This window comes from Mytilus trossulus, chromosome 3 (genome assembly GCF_036588685.1).
Source record: "Mytilus trossulus isolate FHL-02 chromosome 3, PNRI_Mtr1.1.1.hap1, whole genome shotgun sequence".
NCBI lineage: Eukaryota > Metazoa > Mollusca > Bivalvia > Mytilida > Mytilidae > Mytilus > Mytilus trossulus.
Window position 1 is genome coordinate 45307022 of NC_086375.1, and position 16476 is coordinate 45323497.

Here is a 16476-nt window from a genome sequence, read left to right on the forward strand (position 1 = left end):
AGTGAGTTTGAAACCTCTGAAAAGTTAAAAGTTAAAGTAGTTTAAGGGGGATATTTGATTATATTTAATTATATGTGGTATACACTTGTAGTTTAATGGTACATTTCAGAACAAGATTCATTGACTTTGAGATGTTGCATAGTTTTTATCTTGAAGTGTTGCTATGTCAATTTCAACATTTGCATAAGTGAATACAGGAAGTTCGATCAGTATAATTTTCAGTTTTGAATATTTTCTGTTTTTTAAAATGAGATAGTCGCTACACGTACAGGTTATTACAGTCAACACATATACAGTAAGTTTTACTTTTTTGAAATTCAAAATGTATTGAAGAAGTACTTAATGCTTATGGCGTACTAAATTATAATCCTGATACCTTTGATAACTATTATGATGAGTATAAAATCGTCCATTCGTGTTTTTCTTTCTAATCTTTTAAAATTCAATTTTAATTTTATTAAATTAAACAAAAACGACATTTGAATTTTACTGCTCCCTTCGATTTTTTATGTTTTCATTCTTTCATTTTCGCCGATTTTATACTTGCTTATAATTGTATTTACAGTTTAACACAGGTCAGTAAATACTGGCAATTCATATCGAAAGGTCAGTGCAGATGATCGCGAGAAAGTTATACTTATTTTTTTCTACACACCTCAATCTTGAATGCCTTTGCCATGATATGTCCGCAATATGTATAGATGGAACTTTTAAATGCTGCCCGAAATACTTTTATCAATTGTAAGGTGTAGTACCACTATTGATGTTCCCCAATTTGCACTTTTCAAAAAATTGTGCAGAATTTATCTTTGTTTCAAATAAAGAAATACTTGACATGAGTAAAGTTTTATCCTGTTAGATAAAGTATCTTTAGTTTATTTTCTCTAGTACGTCATTGACTTTTTATTCTGATTTTACTGATGTTTTTATATCTATTTTATTTTTATCACTCAACTGTTATACCTATACTGATTTTATTTTTCCGTTTTTATGTAAGAGAAAAGAGGGACGAAAGATAATAGAGGGAGAGTCAGACTCATAGATAGGATATATAAACTGACAACGCTATGGCTAAAATTAAAAAGACAAACAGACAAATAACAGTACAGAACACAAAACATAGAAAGCTTAATACTAAGCAACACGAACCCCACCAAAAACTTGGGATAATGTCAGGTGCTACGGAAGGGTAAGCTGATCCGTTCTCTGTTCACAGATATATACTTTGATGAATAGGGGTTTACATTCTAATAAAATAAGATACCCCTTATAGTGTCAGTTGATTATCAGACATCGTGAGGGATTGTATATATCATATTATAATATTTTTATTTATTTGAGAGTTTTGTTTAATAGCGTTTGTTTTATTAATTTACACTTTTTTTACGGGAGACACAGGAAAATTAGGAGCTGGACATATTGAGGTTGGACTAGCAATAAAAACAGGTTTAACCGCAATGTTCCTGTACAAAGGTAGAAATATGGCAGCTGTTAACAAATAGTCTGTTTCAAATTATTTTTGTGTTTTTTTTCTACAGGTCAGTGTTCTGATGTTTTCCTCTTATAGTTTATGTGTTGTCCTCGGTTTTAGGTTTCAACTCTGATTTGTTTTCTCATAATTGATTTATAACTTTTGATCAGCTGTTGACTACTGCCTTTAATGTATAAACTTTTCCTCAGAGTTTATGAAAGTCATCTAACAACAACTGTCAGATCAGATACATGGTTAAGTATGAAACAACACATTTGTGTTCTATATGTTTATATTATTCTTCAAACAAATTTTTAAAAACAATTCTTTTGTGTTATTGTCGGTCATTAGGTAAGTACAGGAAGTGAAAAAAAGATTAATTAAAACTCAATTAAAACAAAACATCCTTGTTTCAACTTTCTGTTGTTTCAGGTAGACGTAGTTCACTTCCTATTCAGGTTATTACAACCAGCAGGTCATAAGTAAGCATTCTTCAGTTGTTGTTCACATTCAAAATTGGATAAATTTTATACATGCTGATATAATTGTAATGTATGTATATATATATATACAACTTTCTTCTCTTCAAGGTAAAAATTACAATGAATTTACTTCATGTATGTTGTATTCTTATGTTGCATTCTAAGCTGTTTCAACAGTCTCAATAAAACAATGTATCCAAAGTTAACAAAATATTTAACACGCATGTAACAGTTGGAAATGTTCTCACCTGCATCTTCATAATTAAAAAATATAGAACTTTAGATTTTTTTGCTCATGCAGAAGACACTTTCAGTCTACTTGTTTAGACTTACAGTGGAACACAGTATCCCCTGCTTATTTCAGAAAGGATTGCTAAATCAATAATTTTATATTTCACAGGTTACTTAGTAAACAAAAAGAACAATGCGGATAACTGCAATTATTAATCATTTACTTGTATCAACTTTCTTATGTGTCAAGACAGATTCCGATGTGGCCTTGTCTTATGTGTGTACATTCAATATACATTGCCGCTGCTATAATAAAGTAGGAACAGAAAACTTTCCACCGAATACTTACATTTTAAATCTGCAAAATAACCGTATACGCGTAATAAGCGATACCGCATTTCATTCTTTATCGAATCTGTCAATCTTGGATTTATCATACAACAAAATCAAAGGTATAAAGTTACACTCTTTTGGTGGATTAGGAAAACTGAAGGAGTTAAACTTGAATTACAATCCTTTAGATTATACAAAATTTCCAAACGAAGGTTTCATCCCATTGGTATCCCTTCGACGTCTTTGCATTAAAAGTAAAATTTTCATGGCAGCTGTTAGTTCTATTTTCTCAGATAAAACGATATCACATTTGAAGTCACTGGAGAAGTTGGAAATAGATGTTCTGATCAATGCACAAATCTTCGAGTATATGCCACTTTTAACACGTATTTCATTTGACGAAAAGTGTAAGATTCATATCACACCTGGTGGACATCGAAGTTTGAAAAACATCAAAGAATTTTACGTTCATCGTTTAGTTGACACGCTACTTCCATATCTTAATAACTTTACAAATGAATTGAGGCTGACTCCAGTCGAAACATTGTCATTTCAAAACACTTTTGCAGAGGGTTTTGAAGACCGTTACTATCCATGGAATCCGATAAGCAGAAATTTGCAGAACTCGTCTTTAAAAGAACTGCTGATGACTGAAAATAAACTTGGAGAAAGTTTTCCAGTATCTAAACTCGATCCTCCTCCTTCAAGTTTACAAGTGCTGAAACTTTCCAGCAATATACTCGAAAAGTTTTCGTTAGATTTAGGGAATATTCGAAATCTCAGTCTACAAAATAATTATCTAGGAGGATTTCTAAGTACTCATAGTTATAAAATGTCGAAAGAATCTAGCAGTCTTGAGTACATAGATTTATCAGCGAATAGTATTGAAATGCTTACATTCATATTATTTAAGGGCCAACCAAAATTAAAATATATCAATCTTAGTCATAATAAGTTGCAAAAGATTACATTTGATGTTTCTCGATTGAATGATCTTCATTATTTAGATTTATCAAGAAACAATTTCACGACATTAGACGAAAAGGCTATGGCAATGTTCGATGGTCTGTCTAAAAGTACTTTTTTTACACTTAATTTACAAAATAATGCAATGCAATGTACCTGTAACACACTGCCGTTCTTAAAGTGGATTTCAAAAACGAAAGTTGATTTGCTGCTTAACGAAAAGTGTAATTTAGAAGATGGGACCGTTGTAAGTTTCAATCCAATAGATCCAATAATACAGCAACTACAGAAAAAATGCAGTACATATACGTACTTAATAATTGCTTTGTCTGTAGGGTTGGTTGTTATCTTAACCATTCTTTTTTTTTGCTTTAGTGTATAAATACAGATGGAAACTTCGATACATGTTTTATCTTGCAAAAAGTAAACACTACAATTACAAGGCTTCCATAGACAACGGGGAATACACTTACGATGCTTTTATCTCGTACTGTGATGATGATAGAACATTTGTATTAAAAGATTGCATTGCAAATTTAGAAACTGAAGGGAACGCTAAATTATGCGTGCACCAACGAGATTTCCTACCAGGCCAAGAGATAACAGTCAATATTACAAACGCCATCCATGAAAGCAGAAAGACAGTTTGCATTATAACGAGAAAGTTTTTTGAGTCTTATTACTGTATGTTTGAATTTAATATGGCCCGGATGGAAAACATTTATTCTCGGGATGGAAGAAATATCATTTTCCTAGTATTTCTCAAGCAAATTCAACCAAAAGAAATGCCACTTATGATGCTCGAACTTATAGAGAAACAGTCTTACATTGAATATCCAAATGACGAAAAAGGGAATGTTGTGTTCTGGGAAAAAATAAAAGAAGCTATTCATTCACGACATTTGTTGCAAAACTGAATTGGTTCTGCAAAGGTTTTTTATATTCATTTTTATTATGTATTTTCATCAATATGAGGAAATAACAAGCAAAAAAAAAAGGATCGTATAAATTTAATAGATAATGCAAAAACAATTCCTTTATCTGTAGACATTATAAATCTTCAAAAAAGGAGGCTACGATAGTTTGCGGTTATTTTGGTTGTTCAAAAGAGGTAGCCTAAGCATGGTTACATGTTTAACCTCGCTACGTTCTCTATGTATTTGCCTTTCTCTAGTCAGGTACCCGTAATTCAGTTGTCGTTGCTTTATGAGTTACAAATTGATTTTCGTTCATTTTTTTGTTTTTTACATAAATTAGGCCGTTAGTTTTCTCGTTTGAATTGTTTAACACTGTCATTTCGGGGCCTTTTATAGCTGACTATAAGTTATGGGCTTTTCTTATTGTTGAAAGCCGTACGGTGACCTATAGTTGTTAATTTCTGTGTTATTTTGGTCTCTTGTGGGAAGTTGTCTCAATGACAATCATACCACATCTTCATTTTTATATTAAACACTCGTCTGGTTATTAAATCAATAGCATTTCGCACTCGTAGCGAACACCTTCAAATTGATTCTATATTTTGCTGAGCTGTCAACAAAATAATATTTGAAAACAAAACACCTTTGAAAAACGTTATCAATAAAACTTATACGTGCACTAATTGAATTTCAAAATTATGTAATTTCAAAACTAGTGGTCCAAGGACACAGTTATTGTCCTTTGGTTTTCGTTGTCTACGAATATAGTAACTAGTGTAAACAGTGTATAACTTGCATGTTTTATTTGATACACTTTCCCAGTCTATTTATTGATGCCAAATGCATGAAATATTAAGTAGGGAGATGTAATTACATGTCAAAAAAATTAGGTGCTGAATATTTATGTTAAGTAGTGAATAGGTCCAGTTCTGAAAGGTCAAATTTTATCGCGTTTGAAGCTATCAAACTGAATTTTACACCCCCTTAACACAGAATTATCAATATTTTGAGTCAGAGCTGGTAGAAGTTTTTATAATTTTGTTATTATTTGTTTCACTGGTAGTACACTACACTGTAAAAATCTTTTTGAGAAAGAGCAGGTGCGATTTTTTAAATTTGAATTTATTTTCTAAAAGAAATGCACTACGAAATAGCTGTGTTCTAGGGACAAGTATGGTCCGCTGAGCTGGTTGACACGTTGTATAGAAGATTCCCGTTCACTTGAATAACACATTATAACTTTTTTAGTTATCGAAAACTGTTCCAACATTGTTCATGTGTTTCTAAGGTATAAACATTACTAGTATGTCATCTTTACCGTGCCAAAGCAACGACATTAAACATCAGTTGTATTTGAAAAGAAAAGAATGACAAAAAAATCAGCAGTTTAAACTGACAAAACATCAGCAGTGTTAATTGATAAAAAGCCCTAAAAATTTTTTCACTTCTCTTTAAGATTTTTTTCTGCTTAAAATTTAGAATCAAACTTCACGTATTATTTTTTTCACACGGAAGTGGTTTTTTTTGTAATTTTCACATCACATTAGAAAACCAAAAATAATATATAAAAAATAATCATACCTTTACAAATCAACAAAAAAAGAATGAATTACAAAACACTATATGTCGTCTTAGTTATACAGATATATGAAAAGAACTATTCGTTATACAAATGTGTGTAACATAAACTGTAAAAGGAGTGTTGATTTATATGCAAGCACAAAGAAAGATGGAGTACATCAAGGTTCTTTTTTAATCACAATACCATGAAGATGGGAAAAGTTTTAAAGTATGACCACTTATAACTATGCATTTAAATTTTATGTTTATAAAGTATCCGAGGTGTAGATTTGTGTGTTTCAATGTCAGTATTTCAATCGTTTGGTAACATTTATGATTTTGTATTTTCCTTTGACATCAATCATAATTGACATAGTGACCAATGCTTTCTTTACAGGTGATATATGCTTACTGCTACTGTGTTTTTGATTTTCCCAGCTTAACATAGCTGTATTAGTGTGTATTCTTGTCTTGTCTTTAAAATTGTTAACTGTATTTTCATTGTTTTGTATAATAAATCAAATAAAACTATATGAACCTATCTATCTCACAGAAATAATTATACTATAATAACGTCAAAACCAGTGACAACTCTACGACGAATTTTATCCATCGGGTCACCAGTGATGACGTATAGGAAAGAACAAAAAATTACTTCCGCAATTTACATATCTAACATTGTTTAGCTGATATTAAAACGAATTGTATATACAGAATGTGTTTTCAGTTTCGTCCCCGAGGGTATCACCAGCCCAGTAGTCAGCACTTCGGTGTTGACATGAATATCAATTATATGGTCATTTTAATAAATTTTCTGTTTACAAAACTTTGAATTTTTCGAAAAACTAAGGATTTTCTTACCCCAGGAGTAGATTTCCTTAGCCGTATTTGGCACAACTTTTTGGAATTTTGAATCCTCAATGCTCTTCAACTTTGTATTTATTTGGCTTTTTAACTTTTTTGATCTGAGCGTCACTGATGAGTCTTATGTAGACGAAACGCGCGTCTGGCGTATAAAATTATAATCCTGGTACTTTTGATTACTATTCAGCCTTATATCACCATCACTGGTGATCCGATAGATAAAATCTGCCACATCCAGTCAGTGATTTTGTTAAATATTTTTTTTCTGCTTTGTATCTATGATCTATTCAAACATATTTTCCCCATTACATCATTTATGTGTCTGTCCTAAGCCATGAGCATATGCTTCAGTAATTGTTGTTGGTTCATGTCTGTCATATTTGTTTTTCGTAAACTGTTTTGATATAAAAGAGAGACGAAAGATATCAAAAGGACATTCAAATTAATTGCTAACGTCCTGGCTTAAAAATCAAAAGATAAACAGACAAAACATAGTACATAAAACAGAACATAGAAAACTAAAGACAGCCAAAATAACACTACCCAAAACTGTGGGTGATCTAAGTAACTCCGAAAGGGTAAGCAGTTCCTGCTCAACTTGTAGCCTGTCATGTTATTCATTTTAGTAAAAGCCTGGTAATAAATCTAATTCGGTTGGTGACATTCGGGATAAATGGGGCGGTAACGACATAAAAATATATATTCACTATCATCTATGAAGGGATGTTCCATAACGATCAACCAAATGGTTATTGCGGTCGTAAAATTTATCGATTAGGCTCTTATATTTCTCATGTATGCCGACTGTACGGTATACGTGTATGTACTTATCAAAAGTCGTATGGTTGACTATTATTGCTTACATCTACCTCATTTCAATTTTGGTGCTAAGTTACATAATAGGAGATCATACCTCATCTCATTATAGCTGGAGTGATGGGAGAGATTCACCAACCTTCCGGTCGGTAGAAAAATTGACAATACTATTCAAATAAGATTTTGAGTTGAACCTACTTGCCACGTTCAGGATTCGAACTAACAACCTCGCTGTTGACAGGCTAGTGATACAGCAGTTCGGTAATTTCGACCACTCGATGAATGTTGATACAAAGAAATCGAAATTCATGATTTTCATTAAGTAATAGATTGTCTATATTTGATTTATTATGGTGTTTACCCATTCGTGTGAACCGCAGTTTGGTGTCCGAATATGTTCGTTATTGTTATACAGTTTAAATGTTGTAATCTACAATCATATTTCTTATTTATCCATTTCTCTGTGCTGAGTGTTCTTGCGTTTCTTTGTATTGTATGCTTGTCACGTAGTATATTTCTTAAAATGTCCTGTACCAGGTCATGCATATGGCATTTGTTATCCGTTTATTAATAGTCCGTGGGTATGTGAGTTGTCGTATGTTTTTGTTGCAATACAGTGTTCCTGTTGTTCCATAGTTAATATGTTCCCTTAGTTTTCATGTGTAATCCGAATTTGCTTTCTCTTAATCATTTTTTTTAATTTTTACCCGTAGTATACCTTTGTTGGCTTTACTCGATACTATTTGATATTTATGTTATAAGCTAAATTATGTCCAGTGAAGACCATAAGACTTGTGTATCAGGACACAAACATTATTGCGTTAGGACACAACAGTTGGATTATAGAGTGTTATAGATTTATAAACAAAATAATACAGTTGTTACCTTAGAACGCAGACGAATAAGGACTGTGTTAATCTAAGTATCAGTTGGTTTCCATCTAATTCTAGAAGATTTTCTTTCATATATGTTCATCAAGACTTTCAGAATCAAGAAGGAAAACGTGTTCAAAGAAAGAACTAAAATCACACAACAAAAGTATTGCAAGCGCACCAATGCATCAATCGAGGTTGTCACTACTTACAACTGAAAGGCTAATATACACTTAGTTTCTTCTAAGATTTCGAACACTTACAAGACATTCACTAATGATATATAGTGGTTAGTCCTTAACTGGTCAACTAAAAAATTAACATCACTATGAACCATAATTGGAACCATACGCCAAGTTCATACATACAACTTCTCAGAAACTCGTACTTATCATGATTTTGACAAATAGTTGGGTTTTTTCCGTCACAATCTGGATCATTAAGAATGCGTATTCTGAATAGACAGCATTTCTTATTTTGAATGATTCGTACATGTACTAGTCTCTAATTCAGAATAGCATTCACTGTTGGATACAGATTAACCTATATAGAATCCTAGAAAAAAAATCAAACAGAAAATTTATTTGACATAAACACTGTCAAAAATACTAAACCGATCAATACTATCCACACTGATCATTGTCTACTCTTGATAGACAAACATTCTATATTTGACATCCTTTATAAATCAAAATATTCATGCATAACTGGGCTAAATTTTCATTTATCTTTATGATTAGTGTACAAAAGTAGTATTGTAAACTCTTCGTTTCTGATGAGAAATACTATATACTCACTCAGGGATGCACCCGAAAGCAATTCATTTTTTTTTATGGTTTTCTGTACATAAAAGAAGAGAACAAAAGGAAGATATTTTGCCTTGAACCCTCTGTTATGGTTCATTGACTTTGAAAGTTTGCATATTTAATTATGTTAACTTGGTGTTAACTCCTTGCAAAGTTAGTTTAAATTTTTGCTATCAAATGATATACAGACAGAAAATTATCTGTCAAAAGTTGATAATTTTAAACAAATTAAAAACAAATTAATTTCCACTTTGTGATGATTATGTAGAAACAGGAAGTTCGACCAGATTGACATAATTCTATAATTTTGGTTTCGACAACACCCTTCAATCAATAAGTGGATCGCCACTTGTTTATGTTACAGCCGGCAGTACATGACAAGTAAGTGTTTCTTTTTTGTAATTCAACTTTTTCTAAAATGAATATTGAAACTATAGATGCTTATCAAATTGAGATTGTAATGGCTATTTATAATTTGTTACTGAAAGGTTTAAATTGCTTTATTCGTCCATAAAGAAACCTTACAAGTTAAAAGTTTCGATATGCCGTTTTGATACCATAAACAATTACAAAAACGATAAGTACCGGTCGTGGTTTTATGCATTAACGTAAATGTGGGTGTTTTTTTCGAGTGGTAAAAAAATCAATCCTGTTCTATTAAAATATACATGTTGTATGAAATAAACAATTTTACTCTGTCTCCGTGACATGCAGGTTTTCTATATTTTCGATATCTATCTTGACCAAATATCATTTGTTTCCTTTGAAGAAAAGATGTTGAAACAATTTTTGATATCAGACAACATTTATTATTTACTCTATTCCGAAACGACCCTCAGTTGGGAATTAAAGAGACACTGTGTATATTTAATAAAATGTTTCAGAAAAAAGCAATCGCAAAAGTAGGATTATAGGATGATTTAACATATTGGTTTAATCAAAAGTGGGACAAACTAGAACTGCGAAAGTCGGATTTCGTGAAAGTTCACTTAAGTGGGAGTTTCGACCATATTTCTTTTTTGCATTTTTCAATTCAACTATTGGAAACAAATGTCTCAAACATACATGCTTTTGTGGTATCACGTTTACAAATTCATATATAGGATATGTGTTATATATTTTACAGGTCATTTATCAACAAAGGACAATGCTAATAATTGTACTGGTTAATTTTTTATTTGTGTCTACTTTCCTAAGTGAGAGGATGAATGCTGATTCAAAATTCTCCTCAGTGTGTATTTTCAATACAAGGTGCCGGTGTTTTAATGAGACAGGAACATCAAAATTACATGTGAATTGCGCACACAGTATGGTTAAGAAAATTCCAGAAGTTCCACGAAATGTTTTTAATTTTAATCTCCAACATAACATTATCAGGAAAATAGAGGACAACGTATTTCAAAATTTAACGACACTATATCCTTATTGGATTTATCACATAATGAAATTATCAGTTTGAAATCAAACTCTTTTGAGGGATTGGGAGAACTAGAAGAGTTAAACTTAAATGACAACCCAATACAATATACAGATTTTCCAAATGGAACGTTTATCCCGTTAGTATCTCTCAAACGTCTTTACATTAAACGTACATTTCAAGCTATGAATAGACATAGAAACATGTTTTCAGATAAAACAATGTCAGATTTGAAAACATTGGAGAAATTGGAAATAGACATTCGTGCAAAATCAAAAAAAGACATTATGTTTGGAGAAGGATATAAATATTTAATTAATCTTAGTTCTCTCAATATTGGCTTATGTTATATTCAAGTTTTTGTTGATAGAAAAATCTTCCAGTTTATGCCTCTTTTGACAAATATTTCTTTTGACATGCATTGTCGAATGTCTATTTTCCCCGGAGGGCATCAAAGTCTACAAAGCGTAAGACAACTTTACGTTCACCATTTAATTTCCGTACAAAATTTATCATATTTTAATAGTTTTACAAACGAATTAAAACGGACACCCATTGAAACATTGACCTTTCAAAAGACTTTTCCAAATAGTTTGGATTACTTCCCTTGGAACCCAATTAGTGAAAGTTTCTACAACTCGTCTCTAAAAAAATTACGAATGACCGGTAATAAACTTTATGAAAGCTTTTCATCGTCTAAACTTAATGCTCCTCCTTCTAGCTTACAAGAACTGAATCTTTCCAGTAATAGACTTTACATGTTTGTGTTAGATTTAGGGAATATTCGAAAGCTAAATCTACAAAAGAACCTTCTTGGAGCATTTTTAAGTTCTCATAGATATAAAAGGTCAAGGACAATTAACAGCAAACTTGAATATATAGATTTGTCGATGAATCATATTGAAAAACTTACATTTCGAATATTTCAGGGACAACCAAATTTAAAATATATCAACCTTAGTCGTAACAAGTTGCAAAAGATGACATTTCGAGTTTCTCGATTGCATTATCTTCGTTATTTAAATTTATCAACAAACAATTTTACGACATTAGACAAAAATGCTATGGAAAATTTCGATGTTCTATCTAAAAAAACGTCCTTCATAGTAAATTTACGAAACAATGCATTGCACTGTACATGTAAAACATTGCCATTCCTAAAGTGGACCACCAAAACAAAAGTTGATGTACTGATTAACGATAATTGTACTTTAGGAGATGGGACGATCGTGAGTTTCAGCTCAATAGACTCAATAATACAGCAACTACAGAAAGGATGTACGACATATACATCCTTAATTATTGGTTTGACTACGGTCTTGGCAGTCATTTTGGCCGTTGTAGTGTTTGCTTTAGTATATAAATACAGATGGATAGAAATGTTGTGAATAGTTCGTTTGATGTGTTTGAGCTTTTATTTTGTCAATTGTTAAGGGACTTTCCGTTTTGAATTTTCCTCGGAGTTTGGTATTTTTTCGATTGGAGACTGTTAAACGCATTGCTTTCAGTAATATTCTATATAAAAACTAGCAGTATACCAAAACCACTCTAAATACTACTCAGGCATGCATCGGGAAGATATACATAATATTTTATGCACCCTTTGTTATGATTTATTGACTTTGAAGGTCTGAATATTTATATGTTAAATAGTTGCCAATTTAATTTGAAAATTTGAAAAAAAAACTATCAAATGATATACAGACAGGATATTCAGGTTTTTAAACATTTTAAGCAAAATAATTTCCTCTTTGTGATGAATGAATATGACGTAAAAACAGGAAGTATCACGAGACTGACTTGATTACTAGTATATAATTTTCAGTTTCAGAAAACATCCTTCAACCAATCTAAATCATTCAGTACAAGGAAAGTAAGTTAAATATTTTTTTAATACAATCATAATAAACAAATAAAATACAAAATGCCTTGTAAAATTGAGATTGAAACGGCTATCTGGAATAGATTACTGCTTTCTACGTCTATTTTTTTTTGTTTGTTTTTTGGGGTTTTTTTTTTAGTAGTGAAAACGAAAAATTAACATGTTTCGATATTGATTTTTGATTTCATAATACAATACAAAAAACAAGTCTCTTTTTGATTACTTTGTGAATATGGAAATATTAGTAGTTTTCTATTATTGTTGCATTTAAATAAACATTTATATGAAAAAGGTTTATATTTTACAGGTCCCTTAACCAACAAAGGACAATGCTGATAAATGCAATTGTTAATTTTCTATTTGTGTCAACTTGCCTTAGTGTTAAAATGGATGCCGATTTAAAATTATCCTCCGTGTGTATTTTTAATACTCAGTGCCGGTGCTCAAATGCGACAGGAACATCGCAATTACATGTTGATTGTGCGAACGGTAAACTAACAGAAATTCCCAAAGTTCCACGAAATGTTTACATTTTAAACCTGCAACATAACTGTATATTGGAAATAGAGGACAACGTATTTCAAAGTTTAACGAATCTATACATGTTGGATTTATCAGATAATAAGATTAATCTTTTGAAATTACACTCTTTTAAGGGATTGAGAGAACTCAAAGTATTAAACTTAAATGACAATCCAATAGCGTATGAAATGTTTCCAAACGGTGTTTTTATCCCGTTAGTCTCTCTTAAACATCTGTGCATTAAAAGTACAACTAAAAAGGTTAGTAAAAGTACAAAAGTGATCTCGGATCAAGCAATATCAGACTTGAAGACATTGGAGAAATTGGAATTAGACGTTCCTATACAATCCGCCACACATATTATATTTGGAGACGGATATAAATATTTAAAGCATCTTATTTCTCTCAATATCGGAAGATGTTATTATCCAGTATACATTGATGAAAAAACTTTCCAGTTTCTTCCACATTTGACAAACATTTCTTTTGACAATCAGTGTGATATGTTTATCATCTCGGGTGGACACCAAAGTCTACAAAGCACAAGACAACTTTACGTGCACCGTTTAGTAAACAATTTGGTACAAGATTTACTACAGTTTGATAGTCTGACAAAGGAGCTGAAACTGACACCAATAGAAACTTTGTCATTTGAAAACACCTTTTCGTGTAGTTTTGAATATTATCCATGGAATCCAATAAGTTTAAATTTAAACATCTCGTCTCTAAAGAATCTGAGAATGACCGACAATAGACTTGGTGAAAGCTTTCCACCGTCTAAACTTTATCCACCTCCTCCAAGTTTACAAGAACTGAATCTTTCCAGTAATAAACTCGAGAAGTTTGCGTTAGATTTAGAGAATATTCGAAATCTAAGTCTACAAAATAATTATCTAGGAAGATTTCTAAGTACTCGCAGTTATAAAATGTCAAAACAATCTAGCAGGCTAGAGTTCATAGATTTGTCGATGAATGGTATTGAAAATCTAACATTTGTATTATTCAAGGGACAGCCAAATTTAAAATATATCAATCTGAATGATAACAAGCTGCAAAAGGTTACTTTTGATGTTTCTCAATTGAAAAGTCTTCGGTATTTGGATTTATCAAGCAATAATTTTACGACATTAGACGAGAAAGCTATGGCAATGTTCGATGGCCTGTCTAAAATTACCCATTTCACAGTTAATTTACAAAAAAATGCATTGCGATGTACCTGCAACACACTGCCGTTTTTAAAGTGGATTTTCAAAACGAAAGTTGATTTGCTGCTTAACGAAAAGTGTAATTTAGAAGATGGGACTGGTTTTAGTTTCTACCCAATAAACTCATTAATACAGCAAGTACAGAATGGATGTACGTCATATACAACCTTAGTCATAGCGTTGTCTGTAGGCTTGGCAGTCATGTTGACCGTTATTGTTTTGGCTTTAGTGTATAAATACAGATGGAAACTTCGATACATGTTTTACCTTGCCAAAAGGAAACACTACAATTACAAGGCTTCCATAGACAACGGGGAATACACGTACGATGCTTTTATCTCGTATTGTGATGATGATAGAGCATTTGTATTACAAGATTGCATTGCAAACTTAGAAACTGAAGGGAATGCTAAATTATGCGTGCACCAACGAGACTTCCTACCAGGCCAAGAGATAACAGTCAATATTACAAACGCTATACATGACAGCAGAAAGACGGTTTGCATAATAACAAGAAAGTTTTTTGAGTCTTACTATTGTATGTTTGAATTCAACATGGCCCGAATGGAAAACATTTATTCTCGGGATGGACGAAATATTATTTTTCTAGTATTTCTAGAGCAAATTCAACCAAAAGAAATGCCACTTATGATGCTTGAACTTATAGAGAAACAGTCTTACATCGAATATCCCAATGACGAAGAAGGAAATATTGTGTTCTGGGATAAAATTCAAGAAGCTATTCATTCATGACATAACTATTAAAGTTTTTTTCTAGTCTCTACTTTACCTGAAGGACCCGAGTAAAAAGTGTTGTGTAAGTTGAATTAGTGATGAAATTTATTTAGGTATTCCATACATATCTCGACAAAGAGATTTCCTCGCCTATAACATATTATAAGTCTCAAATTAAGGATCCTTATGATTTTCGAGAAGAAAAAAACTGGAAGCATAATCCTTATATAGCACTGGCTGGTTAGCTTTATTTAAGTGTGTGGTGTTTTTTTTATACCTTTTGATAGTTTATACGGCACAGTGTATTGAGGAGAACTTTCTTTGAATCATATGATCCCTTCTTAAGCTTTTCATTTTTTAAGTTGAACAGCAGCATAGCTCTAGAACGGTAAGTGACTCACTGACAAAATTCAAACTCTGTCTGCCAGTAATGGTTCTTAGCGTTGCATATGCGATGATTTTAATTGTCCTATAGTCAACTTTCCATTTCTGTGTAGCAACATCCCAGCTTCATATGGAGTAATATATATGTGTCTCAATTGATACGTTACTCTAGTAGAGCTAGCTCAAAGTACGTTGATTTTGTTGAACGAGGAATACTGCTTTCTCAAAAGTTGCTAAGACAGGGCTATGAATCAATCAAATTAAGGTCATCACTCAAGAAATTTTACGGTCGCCATCATGAGCTGATTGACCATTATGACAAAAGTGTATCAGAAATCATATCTGATATTCTTCCTCAGCCTTAATAACCTTCCATCATTACCGAACTGTACAAAGAAATAACATGACGGGTGCCGTATACGGTGCAGAAATGCTTACCCTTCCAGAGAACCTGATTTCACTCCCGGTCTTTCGTGGAGTTCGGGTTGTTTCTTATTTATAACTCGGTTTTGTGAGTCTTGGTTTTCTCCTTGGTTTTGATTGTTATTGTCTTTCATCAAATGTGGGACAGGGATCTAAAAAGTTCGAAAACGAAATAGGTACAGACGGATGTTAGGTTAAGAGTATCACTTTATGTCCAAATTGACATGAATTGTCATTGATATAGAAATATTTATAAATTAACTGTTCACAAAACTTTTGAATTTTTGAAATACTAATGTTTTTCAACCTCAGGAATATATTACCTTAGTTGTATTTGGCAAAACTTTTATGAATATTGGTCCTGAATGCTCTTCGACTTCGTACTTTATTTGACCTTTTTATTTATTTCACTCTTATGTAGACGAAACGGGCGTCTGGTGTAAATGCAAAACTTTATCCTGGTATCTATGATGAGTTTATTTCAACAACTGGGTCGATGCCACTGCTGGTGGAGTTTTAAATCCCAGAGGGTATCACCAGCCCAGTAGTCAGTAATCTAATTGTGCTGATCATTTTTGCAATTTACTCTT

The 16476-nt window shown here is 32.0% G+C and overlaps 3 protein-coding genes across 3 annotated transcripts; all 3 read left to right on the forward strand.

Annotated features, from left to right (window-relative positions):
* Window positions 1-2782: 2782 nt before the first annotated feature.
* LOC134710817 (toll-like receptor 4) lies at window positions 2783-4400 on the forward strand. Its single transcript, XM_063571214.1, has 2 exons — window positions 2783-3593; window positions 3859-4400. Exons 1-2 carry the CDS (start codon window positions 2783-2785, stop codon window positions 4398-4400), a joined length of 1353 nt encoding a protein of 450 aa, XP_063427284.1.
* A 5232-nt stretch (window positions 4401-9632) lies between these two features.
* On the forward strand, window positions 9633-12123 carry LOC134710818 (toll-like receptor 4). The gene is made up of 2 exons (XM_063571215.1): window positions 9633-9699; window positions 10445-12123. Exon 2 carries the CDS (start codon window positions 10921-10923, stop codon window positions 12121-12123), a length of 1203 nt encoding a protein of 400 aa, XP_063427285.1. The 5' UTR covers window positions 9633-9699; window positions 10445-10920.
* A 383-nt stretch (window positions 12124-12506) lies between these two features.
* LOC134711601 (toll-like receptor 4) lies at window positions 12507-15171 on the forward strand. Its single transcript, XM_063572298.1, has 2 exons — window positions 12507-12608; window positions 12925-15171. The coding sequence occupies exon 2, from the start codon at window positions 12947-12949 to the stop codon at window positions 15095-15097; it is 2151 nt and encodes a 716-aa protein (XP_063428368.1). The 5' UTR covers window positions 12507-12608; window positions 12925-12946; the 3' UTR covers window positions 15098-15171.
* The last annotated feature ends 1305 nt before the right edge of the window (window positions 15172-16476 follow it).